At 43.7% G+C, this 19,301-nt stretch overlaps 1 protein-coding gene across 1 annotated transcript in view; it reads left to right on the plus strand.

Annotated features, from left to right (window-relative positions):
- Nucleotides 1-19,301, plus strand: part of MAMLD1 (mastermind like domain containing 1) — an 80,539-nt gene that overhangs the window by 34,739 nt on the left and 26,499 nt on the right. The window contains exon 2 of the mRNA XM_054289799.1: nucleotides 12,486-14,189. Coding sequence (XP_054145774.1) covers nucleotides 12,486-14,189 — 1,704 coding nt within the window. The remainder of the gene's footprint in view (nucleotides 1-12,485; nucleotides 14,190-19,301) is intronic.

The following is a 19,301-nucleotide window of genomic DNA, read 5'->3' on the forward strand; positions in this document are numbered from 1 at the left end:
GGCAGCTGTGATAAATTTGTGTCAAAAAAGAGTTTTGCCTTCACTTTCAGACACTTTTCTTGAGCTTGAAAGTTTTAGGGGAAGTAGTGTAATTCTTGTGGGTAAACTGAAATGTCATAGCTAAAAAGCAGCAACAGGTTTGTCATCCTAAACAAGGTACACACGGTTTAAGTGTTCTGACCTTTCAAGAATGTGTTTGTTCAACTCCAGACATCGTGTCTGTATTAGAAAATAGAAGGGTAATTAAGTGTTGATGTTCAAAAGCATACAGTGAGTTTTCCTGTAATATCATTGTTTCTTAGTAAAGGCCAAGTCTTACAACCCACATTTCTCAGTTAAGGAGTCTTTACTAGGATAAGGACTATAACCCAGGATGTCAGCCTTGCTCTCTGGGTGGAGGGAAAGCCTCTACTTATTTGAAAATTTGTCCTTTAAGAAGGGGCTCAGAAAAAAAATCAAAGTACCTGCAGGGTTTTTTGGTTTTCTGTTTAACCTGATGCTCATGTTACATAATGTGAACACTTGGGAGAAAAAACCATGATACTCTGAATTGAATTTGTGTTATGCTTAAAAAGAAAAAATAACCGAGCAGAACACAAAAAAAGAGCACATATATATTGTGGCCATGGTGTATTGCAGCCGTAGTGCATGGTACACATTGTTGCCTGGCACTGCCTCCTGTGCATTTCTGCTTGCCCTGGTGCTGCTGCAGGGCCAGGGGACACCCTGCCAGCCCTGGTACTGTTCCTCAGTTCCCACCTCCCAGACATACAGCCACACCTGTGGTGGGCCAGGGGAAGCCAATGAACACAGTTTGTTTGAAAGTCCATTCGTGTTTAAAGAGTTCTAATAAGAGATTGTTTGATCACACATATTATTGGGAAAGAAGATAAGTGAAATGGGGAAATGAGGAGTCTGTTTGTAAAGCACTCACAAGGTCTAGGGTTTTCTGAGAGTTTTCAGGTTTTCTTGTCCCCTTGAAATTAAATTGCAGCCAAGTGTCTAGGCTCATCTGCAAGGCTTAGCTAAGACACTTAATGAAAAAAATAGTTCCTTTATATAATTCCCTTCCTTTCACCATTAACAGGATATATGGAATTCCATCAGTACTTCCTCTGTAAATCAAGATATTGCAGGCTATTGTCTCCATGTGTAGCTCCAGCTCAGTGTGCAAAGCATTTCATATTCAAAGCTTCAAAGGTCAATCATCTGATTAATACTCCCATTCCCCTGATGAGTCTTTTCTCTCTTTGTGGCATCCCTGTAGTTTTGAAATGCCTTGTGCAGATGACTGAAAGCATTTCCTATGCACTCAGAGCTGACCCAGCTGCTGCAGCTGCATGTTGATGCTGCACCCATTGCAAAAGTTCCTATAGGGAATGAAGGGAGCTCTAGCCATCCAGGAGGATTCTGTGAGACAGTCCCACTACAGCCAGCAGTAGGTTTCAAGCTCATTTTCCTTGCTGCAATTCATCCCTGTGGAGTTTTACAAAGAGACCAGGACCATGTAAAGTATTCCCAAGTGGAGCAGCATGCTTCAGCCTGTGTATTCCAAACTACCTCCTCTGTTGTGACAGATAACTGCAGTCTGGCTACAAAGTCTGTATCAGGGATTGGTAACCCTCCAGGATGGTACTTGGCACTCAAGAGCTAACACATGTTTTTGTTACATGAGCATGAGTCTAATAAAATGGCTCAGTGGTTTAATATGCCCCTTTGTAAAAACAAGGCGCAGTTGGATTTAGAAATTGTGATGATTTGGCAAGTTCAATTATTAACTTCTCTTGCAGGGTTAAGCTTTGACCAGAAATTTGCCATGAACCCATGGGCACATCCTGCTAGGAAACAACATGCAGAAATCCTTTGCTGTCCTACTTGATTTATCTGCACAGTGCAAACTCGGAGTGCAGAGCTGTATTTTCCCCTGAGGAAGTCGCAGCAAGCTCCATCACCACTCCAGAGCAGAATGTGCTGAAGTTTTATTGTTCTTGTGCTTGAAAATATTTCTGCTCTGCTCAAGACAATGCATCTTAGGAAACTGTAGCAGGTCCTGAACTGGTCTGTTTTATACTCTGCTTTCACCATGTTTTCGGAGAAAAGTTGGAATGTGATGAAGAGCCTGAGCTATGTTAGCTATGCAGTGTCCTGTGGGATTGTTTGTGAACACAGCAGCTAAAGATAGGAGTGCACCACAGAGATGCTAAAAATACTGTCCAACTCCACAGTGGTTGTTTAGCATTTGGAGCGCTATAGTTGGCCTTACACAGACAAAGGGAAGATGCAGTTTTGCAGTTTGAATATGCAAATGAAGTCCTGATCTTGCAAATGTGCAATCATATGCTCAAATCTGAAAAGGCCACTTGTATTCCTGAAGTTAAGCACTGGCACGATTAAGAGTTTAATCAGTCAAATACAGTGTCATCAGAAGTTAGTGTGATTGCAGTGCAGAGACTTTGCTTCAAAAAACAGCCAAAAAAATCACGTTGTGTGATTGAGATCAGATCTTTACATTCCACATGTTGATACTTGGAATTGTGTTGTTTTATAAATCATCTCTTATTAACGCAGTAGGTTGCAAACAGTTTCTTCTTTACATTTATATGCATGATTTAGTAAACAGTATTTTAATATCAGTAGGAACACATGCTATGCTTCATGGCTTTCAACTGTGTGACCTTTCAAGGCAGAACAAAAGCTCAGAAATTGGAGTTTACATAAAACTGAGAAGTGTAGAAAGCTTAAAAGGCTGTGTAATTCACTTCTGCTGCAAGAACACCATTTTCTCTAATATTGTTTGCATAAGTCAGCATTTATGTTGTCAATTTGCAGTGATGAATGTGTGATTAACATTGCTTCTAGGACAGAGGGGAATTGGTATCTATAGCAAGTCAAGAGGTTCTCTGGTTAAAACCCAAGTAACTATGGCATTGCATATTCTGGCAGAGAGAAATTCTCCAATTCCTGTGTATTTTTAATTCACTCCTTTAGTTAGGAGGAAGGAGCAAAGAGTGAAATGTCATCCCTGATGAAGTCAGCGTCCCAAAATATTCATAGAACCATTTAGGTTGAGAAAGACCTAAGATCATCAAGTCCAACCAATTTACTTAATTGAGGCCAAGATTTCAGCAGCTTTATACAGAACGCGGGCTTCAGGACTGGAATCTGTGTTTGGTTTAGGGTTTATAGTACCACTGACATGCAGAATCCCTTTAAAGGTGCCTGGGTAAGTTCAAAAGCCATGTTCAAAGAGCAGGTACTACAGGAGCAAGAGCTGGATGCTGAGCTGCTCATCTCCCTGCTGCAGGAGGAAAGGTGTGTACAAACAGCATTTTTCCAATGAATTGTTTTCATATTCCAGCTGATGCACACTGAGAATAGCAGAGGTGCTGGGTTGGTGAAGATGAAAGTGGTGGGATAACATAAGTAGTCAGAAACATATTAAATATTCATTCCTCATGCCTTACAAAAGATGTCTGCTTCTGGCCATTATACAGACCTCTCTCTACACCCACTTTCTGTGGGACTAGATTGATTATCTTTTTCTCTAAGTCAGGCTTGGTTTTCTGGATCTGTATTAATCAATATCCTGTTTATTGTTTCATTTTCTGAAAGACAGAGGATATCAAAGGAGCAGAAGAGGAGCTGTTCAGGATGTTTCTTTCCTTGCCCACTTGTTCCATCCTTCTTAAGAGCTGTGCTTCAGTTTTTGGTACCACTTAGGAGAAACCTCAAACTACTCTTTTAAATGTTTGTGCTTCCTGGGCCTAGAGGAGAGCTCTGGGCTCTGGATTCAGTAATAGATCATTTTCCAGTGCAGGCAGTCAGCAAAAGGGCCCTGGGCTGGCAGATGTGAGGGTGCTGGTCTCAGCATTCAGGGCAGCCACACACAGGAGGCTGGAGCTGTTATTCTTTGGAGGAGTAAGTGTGATTATTTCAGCTGTTGGAATAAAAATGCCCTTTTCTCAGACTGAAATCACATTGTTTCTTACTGTTCTCTGAATTTGAAAGCATTTTGTCCCTAGGTTTGACCTAATTGGAGGCTCTGCCTCCAGGCTATTAATTCCCCAACCATACCTTTTGACAGAATGGCACCTGTAGTTTGGTAAAACCACAGGACTAAGTCTTCTGAGATATTAAAAATATAATACATTATGTAGCAGAAAAGAAGTGTCAGACTGGGTTTTATCTGCTTATCTAGTAAGTGGAAAACCTACCTCATAATTTAGGAACACGTACATCCTGTTTCTTCTACTTGTGGTCATTGCATAACTGTGCCAGTGTTAGGGGCTGAAAAGGAAGAGAGAAAAGTATCTTACAAATCCTGGGAGACCCAAGCAGCAAAAACATCACTTTTTGCTCAGTGGAGAGGATCTGCAGTTCTCCAGCCTAGACATTGCTGTGAGAAATTAATGTAGTCTACAAAATTACTGCAAAGTGTTCCATAGGACTTTGAAATTAATGGACTATAAAAAAGATATAAAACAATACTGCTGGTATTAAAACTGAGCTAAGATGAGGTAATACTGATGGAAAGGCATTGAGTCTAAGATTGATCTTGATTTACAGCCAGATATGAAAGAATTGCTCTTGTACTACAGCTTAAAACCAAGAGGCAAAGAACTTGTTCTGCCTTCAGATGTCTAGTTAATAACACTTGTCATTAAATGGAACGTGGAGCTTACAGCCAAACAATATGTGTGACGTGATTGCTGTAAGTCTTCAGATGACTAATTACAAGGCATCTGCACAGAGATCTCCTGCTAGCAGCACAACACAGGAGCAGGCACCGGTCCTGTTCTTCCAGATCCATTTGTCAATGGCAATTTTTCTCCTGGAAAAATTTCCATTTTAACAGTGACATTAATACCGAAAGCAGATGAATTGCTAAGGAAAGACAAGATGGGAAGGCTCTGAACATTTGTTTTGATAGGGCAGATCTCTGTTGGTGCCTATCAAATGAGCCTGGTAATTCTGTCTGACCTCAAAAGTATCAAAGCTGCTGGGTTTATTTCTTTTTTCATTTCTTTATAGTGAATGGTGCTTGGCCTCTTGCATGCATCTTGCTTGTGTAGGATGGCAAAATAGGTATATCCTTAGCTATGTCTTTTTTCTCCTTTCTTCTTTTTTCTTCTCTCATCCTACATTGATACCTTTATTCAGACATTAGTGATGTTTCCTGTGATTTTGCAGAGGGGTAATTAGAAAATTCTTGTTCACATACTTGCTGCTCTGTAGGGTGTAAGTTGTTCCCTTTGAAAGCCAGACATAGATCACACATATTTCTATCATTAGAAGTGTAATTGCATTCACACAAATCGGTGAATGAGAAAATCATATGTGTAGTATCTTCTTCCCCTTAATTCTTTGTTAAAATTTAGAAAAAAAGAAAGCTAATGCCTTAGGCTCATGGTAGTCCAGGTTGAATTTCCTCTTAGTTTCTGTGGCTAAGCTTATTGTAAGATCACATTATTCTGGTTGTGTGTAGTCATGATGCTTGGTGTTTGGGATTTCTGTGCTTACCAGCTAAAGGGCACAGTTCTGTGTTTTGTGGTCTCTGACAATGCACACTCGGGGGGTGTGTGAGCACAGCCCCTGGTTCCTGCAGCTTTGCGCTCACAACAGAAGTGTGAGATTTATAAAGGGAAAGCACACACCTTGTTCTTTTCTTTCTCTTTTAACACAGCATGAGGTCCCTGATTTACAGAGGGAATAACTGGGGAAGATCTTGATGAGTGGTGCAAGTAATGGGGCAGAGATCAGTGCACACTCCCATCCAGTCAACTGGGGCTGTGTACTGAGGAGAGATCAAACTCTCCACATGCAGCAGCAGTGTTTGGGAGGTGATTTACATCTGCACACCTAAGGAGCAACTTCCAGTACCTGTGTTACTATGTTTGTTTTAAAGATGGGAGTTGGAAGACTGTCAGGTAAAACAATCCACATCATGCATACAAGGTGGCTAATAACCAACATCCTTTCATGGTTAAAGTGACTGCTTACATCCCCCATTCCTCTTCCTGCATCCTCCCTTCCAGTTGCCTATTTCTATAAGCATGATGAATAGAAGGAAATCCACCCTGTGAATTTTCCCTATTCATAATCCTTTCTCTACCACCGTACCTCATTACAAACAGATCTGCCACCTTTGCAGCCTACAAGTACCCAACAGACCAAAGTGGACTTTACTCTGGTACTCCTTACCCGAAAAATTGGGGAATTGCAATTTTTAAGCACACTGGTGCATTCCTTTGGTAGTTGGGAACTGCATTGTGGCCTCTTTCCTTACACTGGAAAATGATAACTTAATGTCCATCCATGCTCAAATTGCTTGAAATCAGAAGGGTCAAACAGCCCAATGTAGTAGGAAGAATGTGATTTTAGCTTATTTTTAATCTTAGTCTGGAGAAAGTGATTGGTAGTTTTAATTGCTTGAGCCTCCTTGAGTTCTCCTTGTAGCCTGAGATATGACTTTGATAAAATGTAGTTTATGTTTCTTGTAGTCAGGTACTGCTTTGGCTGCTCACTGGTCAGCAGGAGGCAATTTTTCTTGGATTCAGGTATATAATGTGAGTGTCTTTTACCAAACTGCAGCCAGCATGCACAAACAGAAACCTACAGATGTGCTAAATGCACTCACTGCAGTGCCAGGTCCTGCTGTACTGGAGTGGGATTGTTGCCCAGGAGCATTTGGGGTTTGCTGTTCATGTACAAGCCAGCCTAATACCAAGCACAGAGGGGTGCAAGTAACTGCTGCTATTTAAAAGGTAATATTTTACATCAGATCCACTTTCCAGCCTTTAAACACACAGGCACATTCTCACTTCTTTTTCACCAACTGTCCCTAAACATTAGCAGGACAGTAAAATCTGTCTAGAGTGTGGATAAATGAGCAATGGAGAGCACAAAACTTTCCAAACTGTGAATTTAAAGCACAGGAGAAAAAAAAGTGAAGTTTTCTTGTTTTATATGGAAAATTGCCAGTTCCATTTTCTCATTGCATGACTGTTTTTGTCAGAACAGATAGAAACATTTTGGGCTGATGGGCAGATCGGTCTCGCTGAAGCTTGTTGAAGCCACAGAGGCTGAAGTCTTGATCGCTGAATGCTGCAAACAGTTTGCCTCTGGCAAATACATACTTCCAGTTTTGGCAGTGTCTAGTGTTTGAAAGAGACAGAGACTGATAGATTCTCTGGTCAGTTCAGTTAAGCAAACCTTAGACTCAGGTTTTATACTTTGCAGAGGGAACAGTTTGCAATATGCCTTGAGAAGATACTGGGGGGAAAATACTTCTGTTTATCTCAGGCCTCTGCCTTGCTCAGTCCTTCCACCAAAAATTAAACGTGCTCTATCTGTCAAAACAATTCAGATATGCCAGATCTTAGCAGCCTGTCAGTGACCTGGATTCCCGAGGTGTTTTGCTCTGAAAGGCTTTGTGCAAAGCTGCCACCACATTAGCAAATCTCAGGATCTGTGGGGAGACTGATGTCTTCCCCGCCTGCCTCATCTCCTTTTACAATAATTTCTTTTCCTCAGTGAAACAAACACGTGGAATTTCCCAAGGTTACAAGGGTCTTGAGGCTCTTAGTGAAAGAAGGTTCTCTGACTCCCATTCTGGATATCCCAGTCATGGATCCATGAACATCAGTTCATTAAATCAGGAGAGTCTCTGGCCGTGCTCTGGACACAGGGCAGCTGCTGAGGGAGGGTGTGGATGGCAGCAGCCCACTGGTCTCAGGGCTCACTCCAAGAGGCTGTGTAGGTGTGGGAATCACTGCTGTAGGTTGGATCTGTCCGTGGCAGGGCGTGGGGTGGGATGGTGCAGATCAATAATCAGCACCCTGCGGTTGTTGTAAATCAAGGCTTGACTCTCTGACAGGCTGCAGGCACAGGAAGAGGCGCTGAAATACCTTGCCTAATGTTTTTCCTCTCTCATTTCTGCAGTATGTTGGCCTAAATAGGAATCTCTGGTTAGAAGTGGCTTGTTTCTGGTGGAGGGGTCAGTTGTGAGGCTGGAGGAACAAGGCTCTCCAGTGTAGGATGCAGGTGCTCCTTCCCAGGTTCCCTCTGGCAGGTGAAGGAAGGCATGAGCTCCAGGAGGAGAATGAACAGGGGCTGCCAGGAGGGCCATGGGGCAGCCTGGCTCACAGGGAGAGCTGGAGCAGCAGCTGAGGACAGCTGACATGTTACAAGAGAAGAAAGGCTCTGAGTGGTGGCAAAGCAAGGAGCCAGTCCAGAGATGCCCGTGTGTGGTTGGTTATTAAAATCCAATGGAACCATCACAGTATTTATTTATTAACAATTTGATCAGTCTGCTTCAGTTTTTGCCACTTCCTGCCTTCCTTTGTCCCTTTATTGAGTAACAGTGAGTTCCTCAAGGCAGCACCACCCCCTAAGTTTGGTGCCTGATGCCCAAGGTCACCCTCACAGCAAGCCCAGCTCGAAGAGGGCACAGCCAGGACTGGCTTCTCCTGCTGAGGCTGCCTTTCCCTCCTTGCACAAGAGAAGCCTGTGGAGTGCTCTGCCCGCATGGGGGGAATCAGTTTGGTGCAGGGAGGGAGCGTGTGACAAATTAGCTGTTTGTAACCACAGCTGTGCAGCTTCTGTGGACAGAGCAGCGTAAACAGTTATTATTTATTCTGGTTGTGCTGCCATGTTGAGCCAGCAGCATTGCTCCTGCGTGACTTGCTCCTTCCCAGAAGGACAGCCTGCTGGTTTGGAGAGGACAGGAGTGCTGGGATCACTGCTAAAAGCAAACCTGAGATAATGGAGAACTCACAATCGGATATGCCCTGAATTGGAGAGCTGCCTTTGTTTCCCAGGTATTCCCAAACAGAAGTTAGCCTGTGCATGCCAGTGCATTTTAATGCATTTTGACAATGTCACAAGAGCCCCTTTGTTGCTTGTCTGCTTCGTCCTTGCTTGCACATGTGAATGAAGCTTTCCCATACTGAGCCATGGGCAGCCTCCAGCCAGCTCAGAAGTGTGTGTGTGTGTGTGTGTGTGTGATGCATTTCTAAAATATTTCCATTCACTTCTCAGGTATTCAATTTAAAACAGAGCTGCCCATTATACTAATCAGCAGAGAAAGGAGAAGAACATGCTTTGGTGTTCTTCTCTTTTCTGTTGATTTTGTCAAATTGTGTAAAAAAAAGAAGAGGAGAAAGAGTTGGAATAAACCGGGTCCTTCCTGGGGAATCTGGAACCAGATGAAGGAAAGTTCTGCAGCCAAGAGCTTCTTGAATTAGTGAGGTCAGGACCTCCTGATCCTAGAAGTTGTAGTGCCTTGTTGATGCTCTCCTGCCCCCACTGTGGTTGGCATGTCTGAGCCAGGCAGGTCCCAGTAACACTGAATTGTGTGCCTGTCCCCTGCACTGGTCAGGGCTGCCACAGCAGCACATGCATGGAGAGCAGGCACTGGGAGCTGGGGCTCCCCACAGCCAGCACCAGCCCAGAGCCTGCTGTGTGGGACAAACAACCACTGAGGTGTCAGTGGGGAACACTGAAAACAACCTCAGCCAGAGCAAGGAGGGATTTCTGTTTATAATGGAAACCTCATACTTAAGTGCCTGGTGGCCATGGTCTATTTTTTACACTGGTGATGTGCTTGAAGCAGAAGGATGATGGCACCCAAGTGTCCCTTTTAACCAAAATTATTCTGTGATTTGTTTAGCTGCTTTAAGGAGCGTATCTCTCTCTCTCAAGTTTGGGGATGTAGTCAAATCTATCTTAAGCAAAAGCAATGTCACTAAATTCTGTGAAGTCGTACCTGCCTGCGCTGGGAGAAATTGGTCTTCTGGATTTTATGGTACTTATGCAATACTCACCTGGGAAACAGGAATCTTGCTTTTCAAGAGAACATGTCACCCAGCTAATTTCACTGCCTCTCTTACAGCAAATCTTCTTGGGAGGGCTAAGCAACAGCATCCTATTTAAAAGTCCTGTCCCAGTTTTGGAATACCTGTGCCATCAGAAAGCTATGGCCTTATTTTATCTGTTTATATCTAGTAACAGTCATAGGGAAATGAAGTTTTGTTTTCCCATCACACTTATTCCCCAGTGCAGCAGTTAAAGAACTGTTTTTCAGAGTGTTTAGAAAGCCCACATTTTTCCCTGGTAACTCAGAGCATAGGAATGTCCTATGGCAAAGGAAGAGCTGGCAAGGACATGCATGCCAGCATGTCAGCTGGCCAAGGGTGGGAGATCCCCCACCACTTCCTGCCTGAAGGTTCCCAGGGTGCAACTTGGGAGCACACTCTGTTTGTTTTAGATGTGTGAAGCCCCTGTAAATACCCTCTGTACATGCCTGAGTTTTAAATATATGTAGTTAGTCTCTACCAACATGTTTCAGCCTACACAGGGCAACATCTGTTGAAACATGCAGCTCTGGCTTAATTTTAGCAGAGAAAATGAAGGAAAACCATTTCATCCATCATTAGACTAGCATTTGGGAGAAGATTTAGGCCTGGTTCCATCTCCTAAAGCTAAGCAAATTTTGGCCTCATCAGTAAATGTCTGCTGGTGCAGCAGTGTCTGGCTGTGACACTGGGACAGGCTCTCAGAGAGCAGCAATCCTGGCCCAGCACACACACTGCTGCCCAGAGAGGCTCTCAGGTGACCAGGCAATATGCACTGGAAGCAGCTCTCCTCACTTCTCCCACCTGTGGTTTTTGAGCACAGCCCATGTTGAAGCAATGCGACTGGAGAGCACCAGAGACAAGCACTAGCAACTCTGTAAGGGAAACTCTTGGGGAGTAAACGGAAAACACCCAAAGGTCTCTTTGCCACAGTGCCAAAGCTGCTGTGTGTGGTGATGGAGGGTAGATGAACACCTCCTAAAAGCTGTTCAGCAGCTCACTGTAGTCTGCAGGCCTGCCATGATGGTCATGGACAACCAGCTTGTATCCCCTCACTCTCTTCCAAATGTCTCTGTAAACTGGATACCAGCATGGCAACTGTGGGCACAAATCTGCCATTATCCCTCTGGCCACCAGTTTAGAAATAAGTGATGAGAAGTGTGAGACCAGCTGGGTGAGCCCTCTGCCATGTTCCAGGTCAGAGCCACACACGTTTGTGGGGCTGCCTGAAGATGGGCTGAATGTAGGGTGGACATCAGCTGTCTGCACAGGGCACAGGAGCTGCACTTGGTGTGCCCCCCCTGTGGTGACAGTGCTGTGACACTGTTCTCTGAGAGCACCAAAGTGCTGCAGTTGTGCAGTGACTGAGGCATAACTGCAATGTGTTTAAAAATTAGTGTAAAATTTAGGAGTTGGCCATATGCAGCATAGCCCTGGAGTGGATCTGGTTATGCTGGGGTTGGCAGGGGGACTTTTCTGTTGATATGAGCTTTTATTAGATTTTTTTATAGCACCGCATGATGGGAAGCACTTGGACTTGTAGCCCAGAGCTGGGAGATGCTTTACTGGGAGCTGGCTTAGAGGAACCAGTGTTCTTTCACTTTCCATTGCTGATCAGATACTTTTCCATATACTGCTTCCCTCTATTGATAAACAAGGTCATAATGCTTATTTTCCTTAACTTGAAGTAGCAATGTTAAGGTCTGATTAATCCTGTGCCATACAGGTCATGCTTGTTAAAATTGAAAGCCATAGATGATTTTATGTGGAAGAGATTGCCATATGCTGAAATAATATGAGAAGCATTGTTTCTAGTTTCGCTTTCTTTATATGTAGAAGGCAGGTTTCTTTTCCCTTAGACTTGTGAATTTACAGCTCCATCATTTCTTGTAGGTCAAGACATTTATAAAATTGTATTTTGAAAACATGTCCATTTTTATGAATGAGTGGCAATCCTTCAAAAGAATGAAGCTCACAATGCCTTAGACATAGAAGAATAAACAAAAATTAAGAAGTTTAGCTGTTACTTACTCTTTCTGGAATTTAAAACATCTGTGATAGGAAGTTTGAAAGTCTGTTTAGATAGATAGCTGAGAATTTGGTTTGTTTTGGTTTGTTTAGAAAGTATGCTAGTTATTTCAGATGTTTGGCCTATAAAGAATGTAAAACAATTTAATTGTCTCAGGTCTGAATTTAATTCGAATCACTGGCAGAAGGTCACTAAATTCAGTCCAGGGTTTCATTCAGATTTGCCATTTAGACCTAAAAAATGTTACCATAAAAATGTTGGCATGTTTGTTATGCAGGGAGTATAATGTCCTAATTGAAATGCAACCAGAAACTATTTTAAAAACTTCTATTACAGTTCACATGACAGACAGTATTCTGTAGCTTTAGCATCTGTTTTAAAGCCAACTCATGAGATTTAGCCTTTGTCTGACTAGAACTCTTTTGATTTCGGTGAAGTTGCGCACATTTAAATCCTGATTGGATTTGTCTCACATGATTGGCTTTTTAATTGCATTATTTAATTTTCTTTATCTCCAACCCAGTGTTGTAGTGTGGAACTTCAGCACATGTCAGAATATGATCAATAATGGATCCTTTCTTCTTCCTTTTATATTTTCACAGTTACAGGGATCCATTAAAAGAAAACTGGAAGATGATAGCTCTCCTGCCTCCAGTGGTATGCCTGATGTCACTTTCCCAAATGACAGTAAAAGACTTTGTCTTGATGATGTAAACCTTGCCATGGGCCAAGGCGCCAATCCCAGCATGGCGTGTCCAGAAATGCAAAGTTCTCCATTCCCCACGGGTCACAGCACTTCTTCCCTGGGAGTCACAGGGCACCCAGTGCTGCTGGAAAACAATCACATGAATGGGGGTGGCATTGGCTCCCCTTTCTCAGTGCCAGCCAACACAGAAATAAATCAGAAGGGGTCAATAGGAGGGCAAACCAACAACATCGTCCATTACGACGAGAAAGGAAACAGCTTACAGTCTGTGGACCAAGAGCTGCAAGATCTATTGGAAGAGCTGACCAAAATGCCTGATCCTTCTCCCAATGACCTGGATCTGGAGAAGATTTTGTGCAGCAAGGCTGAAGATCCACTTGGTCTGAGTCATTCCCAACCAAACATAAATACCACTCCAAAGTCCTCCCCGCAGACTTCCCACTTGGAGAACCATGTTGCTAACAAAGATTTTTCTCCAGGCTGCAATCCAACCAGTGGAGGATCCCCTCAGATGAGACCATCATCTGCTGGAGCTAACTTCCAGGTTCCTCCCTCAAACAAACCTGCTGCATCACCCATCTCTACAGCAGCTCAGAACAAAAACCAGCCACCACCGATGCTCCCAGTGCCCTTGCCCAACATGCCAGGCTCCAACTGGCATGCTCAGCAGCTAAAGCAGCTGGCAGCCAGCAAGCAGGTGTCTGGTACCAAGCAACAAGTACAGGCTCCCAGCTGGCCAACTATGTCTCCTCCTGGTCTCTCTCCGCCTTACAGGGCAGGATCATCCCCGCACCATCAACCTTTCAGTCCTCAAAATGTTATGGTGTCTGGCATGCCTGCTAATAATTTACCAGGAAACAACATTCAGAGTCCTCAAAACACACTGCTTTCAAGCATGGCTTCCAGCAGCACCCCATCCAATGGCCCCTCTCCCCCCTATGGCTCTGAGAAGCTCTCCAGTCCAGCTCTGAGCCAGCAGCCCTTCAGCCCTCAGAGCTCCATGCTGCCTGCTCTGACAGCAGCCAGCTTGCCAGCCAGCAGCATTAAAAGCCCACAGAACAACCTTGTTGCCAGCATGGCCTCCACAAATACTGGACCTTCTCCACCGTACAGGCCAGAGAAGCTGTCGAGCCCTGCTCTGCATCAGCAGCCCTTCAGTCCTCAAGGTACAATAATCTCCAACATGACTCCCACCAGCAATCCCACAAATATGCAGAACTCGCTTTTTAAATCAATGACTACAAACCAGACCAAAAATATGAACATAATTATGCAACAGCCATCCAGTAGCTTACAGCCAGGTCTGGTGAATGAGAGCCCTGTTAGCCAAGACCAGTTTTCTTTCAACAACACCAAACCACTGTCTCACTTTGCCTCAGAGTCAGCTACTCAAAAAATGTCCCCTCTGACGGCAGGACAAGGACAGCAGTCCCTCATTCACTATCTCCAGCAGCAGCAGCAGCAGCAGTCCCCAGCCACGCAGCAGCCCCAGCAGAGCAGCAGCAGCCAGTTCCTCCAGCAGCAGTTCCGACAGCTGATGCAGCCACATCGGATGCAGAGGCAGATGCAGGCTGCCACACTGCCATCTCAAAGCAGACAGGTGAGAACCTCTCTTCTGTCTTACATGGCTCATGTGAAAGTAACAAGTCATTTATTTTCTTAATTTGCTTTTCCATTTGTGTTTCAAATGCGATGTCACTAAATTCTGAGGTGTGCACAGTGCATACACGGACAAGGCAATAACAACCTCTGGTGTTATCATAGTAAATTTATTTATTTCTTCAACTAAAAATGGACCATAATTCCACCATACATTGCTTGTTTTAGCATGGTGGAGAACTTTGTGCTATTTTAAAGTAATTTTTTTACTTGTATAGGTGATAGTCACTTTTAGCTTATATTATAATCTCCAGAGATAGTCTCCTTGCATGTTTCATGTTATCCTTTCAGAGGGAATATCTTCTTTTTATCTTAATGCCCTTCAACAAATTCATCTCTGTGTTATGCATCTGAGGCTAGAAAAGATCAGGTGGGGTGAGAAGTGAAGTTAAAATGTGTCCTTCATGGACAGCAGGTCAAACAGTACAGCTCCTGAATAGCAAAGAGGCAGACTTGAAATACCTGTTACTAGCATTTGCCAGAAGCCATTCCCTGCTTTGGATGAGGGCCATTCCCCACCCATGATGATCTGTGATATCAATCGAGCTGGTAAATGCAAAAATGCAGCTGGCAAAAGTGAGGCACAGCCCTGGTTTCTGTGCAGCGACCTCCTCCTCCCTGAGACTCAGTGAGAGGTATGAATGTGCTACCACCCCAGATCAGAGAGATGTGCTGTGAACAGGTCCTGGGAGCAGGGAAGGGCTCAAGGACTGGGTCTGGGAGCAGCCTGGCTGTGAGGAATAAACTCTTTTTGTTTGGAAGAATAGTTGGAAACACCAGACCCCACCACCAAACCAAGGGCTTTGTTAGGTTGAACCAACACTTTGTGATCAGACTCCTCCAAGCTACTTAATTGTGCACACACTCACTCCATCAGCAGCTTGGGAAGGACTGAGACACTGCTCTCCCAGCAAAGCAGAGACTGGTCACTGAAGTTCTACTGGGATCTGCTTGAGAGCTGAAGTGTGAGATGCACTCCAGAGCCAGGTCTTCCTTGCCCTTCTTCCCTGCAAAGTGACTGGTTCTTAAGGAGGGGGATTTCACCAGTCTTGGTGTAACACTGGTGTAACTAAATATCAAAATGTCCTGTGACAGCGATGAGATATGGGGCATAGTTACTATCTATCAGTTTCTAAGGGGTAAGCCAGTGAGCTGCATTGCCCCTGTGCCTCTTCAGGATCCCCTCCTCTTTTCCAAGTTGTGCTCCCTCCGTTCTCCCTCCCTGCCGCAGGGCAGGACCGATGCCTCACTGGGTTTGTGTGGAACAGGTAACAGGGGCACACCTAGTGCTCTTGGGGGGTTACCAGTGAAAGGCCTCTTATTCAACAAAGACCTGGAGCAGTTTGTTGCTCCAGGCACACAAGGACCCTGCTTGTGTTTGGTGGGACCCAGGTGAAACAGAGAGTAGAGGGCATTGCTGGCTGGGGATCCTGGCTGTGGCTACGATTGAAAGGGAGCAAAGTGCAGCAGTTCCACAGATTACTGCCCACCAGATGTTTTACTCTGGAGGCAGGTGTGGGTGAAGAATACATTCATGGTGTTTTCCTACATCTTGCATGAGGACTAGTAAGTTGTAACCACATGTAACCACAGTGACATGATCACTTTTGATCATACCTCCATAACGTTTGAGGTTTTTATTTTGGCTTCACCACTTAGTCTATGAAGTAGGAATGTCGTTGTTGGATTCCTGAGGTTTCTATGCCCCAGTTTTCCCTGCTTTGCATTTTAGTGTTATACCTCTGAACCCCTTGCATCACTGATTAGACATTAAAAAAAAAATTCCTGAAGTCAGTCTGTCTAATTGGCTGAAATATTCCTTCTTCGAGCAACTTTCCTGGTGCTCTGCCTGTGCTGCATTTTCAGCTGATTCTCACTGTCAGAGAGAGAGTTATTATAATCTTGTTGCTATCAGTAAAGATCAAGGACAGTTAAGACAATGATTACAGGTGATGAGCATTTTACATTTTCAGACTAGTTAGGTAAGCTTATGGTGCCTCCCTCATTTTACAGGGCAGACTTAGACCAATAATTACACACCAGATGACAGTGCTCCAGTTTTACAGTCTGTTGAGCTGCTGAAGAAAGATGGTGGATATTCAGGAGTGGAGCATTTTGTAAGGTTTTGATAACTTTACTGCAAATCTCATAGAAGAAAATGGATCCTGAGTGCTGAATAAAAAGAAAGATTACATAGGAAAATGATTCTGTGTAGGAATCCTTGAGTCTGGATACTTAGTACATTTCATGGAATCTAGCAATTTGTCTGCAATAGATTTCTTATTTACATTGAGAGATGGTACTGAATTGTGGACCCCACCTGCTCTGTACCAATTTTACTCCATTAGAGTGAAGTATCCCCAGTGACTGTGGGTTTGATTTCCAGCAGTCTATCCAGAGCTGGATTTGAGCTTTGCAGAATTTCAGTACAGTTCCCTCCTGATGATAGGTGATGAATAGCACTTTTCAAGCAATGAGCAGTTGTTTCATTAAAAGGCACAATGTTAAAGATTCAGAAGATGGGGGAGACAACTTATGCATCTCAAAAATTAGTAAATTTCTGGTGGAAAATTGCCCTTTTTTAGCCTCATTCACAGAAATTTGCTCAGAGAAAAATAACAGCATTCCCTGAAATGTTGTTTAGTGCTTAAAAGTCATCCCCTTACTCTGTGTGTGTGTTTGCAAATGTGACTAAAATTTATAAAAAGAAGGCATAGTTCTCTCTTCTTTGGAGCAAGAGGTGCAGCTTTGTACAGAAGAAGAATGTGGATGGTGGCCAGTTGGAGGGAGAACAATAAACCATGAAATTTGATCCTTGTAGCAGGCACAGCAACACGGGGAACAGAGCAGCAGCCGCAGACCCAGAGTGAGAGTTTTGCTGTTGTTTCACTGTGTATTAAAGCAAACACTCCACATTCCAAAGCAGGGTTACTGCTGGTGCCTCACAGCTCTGCCATTTTCGTAGTTAGTGATGTATCTTTTAAGTGCAATCAGTGTGTGTCCCAGATCCTGCCTTGCCTGGACACTGCTCCATCTGATAGGGCTAATCTCCCCCATCTGAAGCGCTGTGTCTTTATTGTTGGCCAGGACGGGTATTGATTGAGGCGCTGACAGTTTGCATTGTGTGGTACTGCAAAGCCTGCTGGGCTAACGCTGCTCTCTGGCCATGGGCAGCTTTTCATTTTATTCCTGTAGGGCTGACACTGGTGAGTGACGTTATACTCAAGGGTCTGGACTCTTAAATCCAAATATAAAGGTGGTAGTAAATGCCAGAGTCAGAGGTAGTCTCCAGAACTATCACATGCTGTTTTCAGGGGTAAAGCTTCACCACTTGACTCTGTCTGCTGTTTCTGGGCGCACAAAAAGCTGCATTTGCCCAGGCAGCTTGACAAGTTGGGCATCTCCCTGATTTTCATGTCTAAATAGAGTTTGTACTTGCAGATTTCCTGTTCTGGAATGTCCAATACACTGGGCCCAGTTCTGCCTTCAGCAATGCTGATTCAACACCTCAGTTCAGAAAAGCTGCTCTGTCAGTCCCTGCAGTGCAAGAGCAGCACAGGGCTCAGGGCAGGGCAAGGAGGGATCCCCTCCTCCCGAGGGCAGGAAAAGCAGCCGGTGATACTCACACTTTGAGTCAGGCTGGAATACAACAAACCCTTTGGGTGGCCATCTCTTTTCCAAACCCAACCTGATCCGAGTTAAAACTTGGGAGTCTCAGGGAGGAGAGCAGGATTGCCCACTGACCGCTCCGTGTGTGAAATGCTGAGAACCAAACACAGCTGAGAAGGTTTTGTTTTGTTTTGTTTTGTTTTGTTTTGTTTTGTTTTGTTGGGGGATGTAGGTGATAAACAGCCATTGTCTGGGAGGGACATGCTGTGTCTCTGGGCTCCACTCGCACCGTAGGAACCAAATGTGCTATTCTTAGAGCTCTCTGCATTCCTGCTGACATCCCGCGAGTTGTACACTGGATTGTCGGGGAAGGGTATATTTGTTTCATCTCCATTGCCAAAAATACTGATAGAGAAAAAATGACAAGGGAAGAGACAGAGAGAAAACTTCTTATTATTTGCAGTAAAAGTGGCTGTACTTTTACTACATATGGACTGCATATGGGATAGTCAAGAACATGCTGAGGACTAAAATATCCTTTGAAAAGCAAAGCATTTCTTTGACTGTGGTAAAAGTAGCAATACATTATCTGAGTTGGAAGAATAAACTATAGGTTGCAGAGAAACACCAAAACTTCTGAGCTAGATTAAATATACTTTTTTTTAAAGTTAAAAAATCTTCTTTCAGAGCGTAAGTTTTCTAAATAAAGAAACAAAACTGAAGAAGAAATGTGCTGTTATGAGGAGCAAACTGACCCAGAGGTTAGATGTCAAAGGTTAAATAACTATAATGGAATAGAAAATACAGCTTTTATTAATATGAAGAAATAGTAATACCATGGCCTGATTTCTGGGTGCCATATATTATGGGAAGTTATTTCTGCCTGTGAAAAGTCAGTGCACTGTGATTGTTAGGTGAGACTGTTCTGACTCAGCAGCACTTCATGAGCTCTGATGCAGGTTGATGAAGAGTTTGGGAAAGCAGAGAACGCAACCTGCATCATCTGAGTACATACAGTCCTCCTGCAAGTACAGGGGAAAATAATGTTTTATTTGGGATTTCCAAGATGTCACAAGGCATCTTCCTAATGCATAAAACAATTACAGTATCATGCTTTATTAATAAAACCAAAAATACTGCCCAGATTTCATCTGCAGCTTCAATCCCCTATCCTTTTTCTTCTTATTTTTAAGAATATGCTTCTTATTCTTCTTACCCTTTTCTACTTATTTTTAAAGCCACTTTGAATGAAGTTCTGCTGGTCTCTTCTCTCTTCTCTCTTCTCTTCTCTTCTCTTCTCTTCTCTTCTCTTCTCTTCTCTTCTCCCTTTTTAAAATCTACCTTTTTTTTCTTTTACCAATGCTGTGAAGAGAAAACCAGATTTGATTTCAAAGGACAGTGGCAGCACAATACCAAAGCAAAGCCTTTGAGGGATGGAGGGCTT

The sequence above is a fragment of the Melozone crissalis genome, unplaced genomic scaffold, assembly GCF_028551555.1.
Source record: "Melozone crissalis strain CALT ecotype California unplaced genomic scaffold, PUWL_Pcris_2 ptg000068l_1, whole genome shotgun sequence".
Lineage (NCBI taxonomy): Eukaryota > Metazoa > Chordata > Aves > Passeriformes > Passerellidae > Melozone > Melozone crissalis.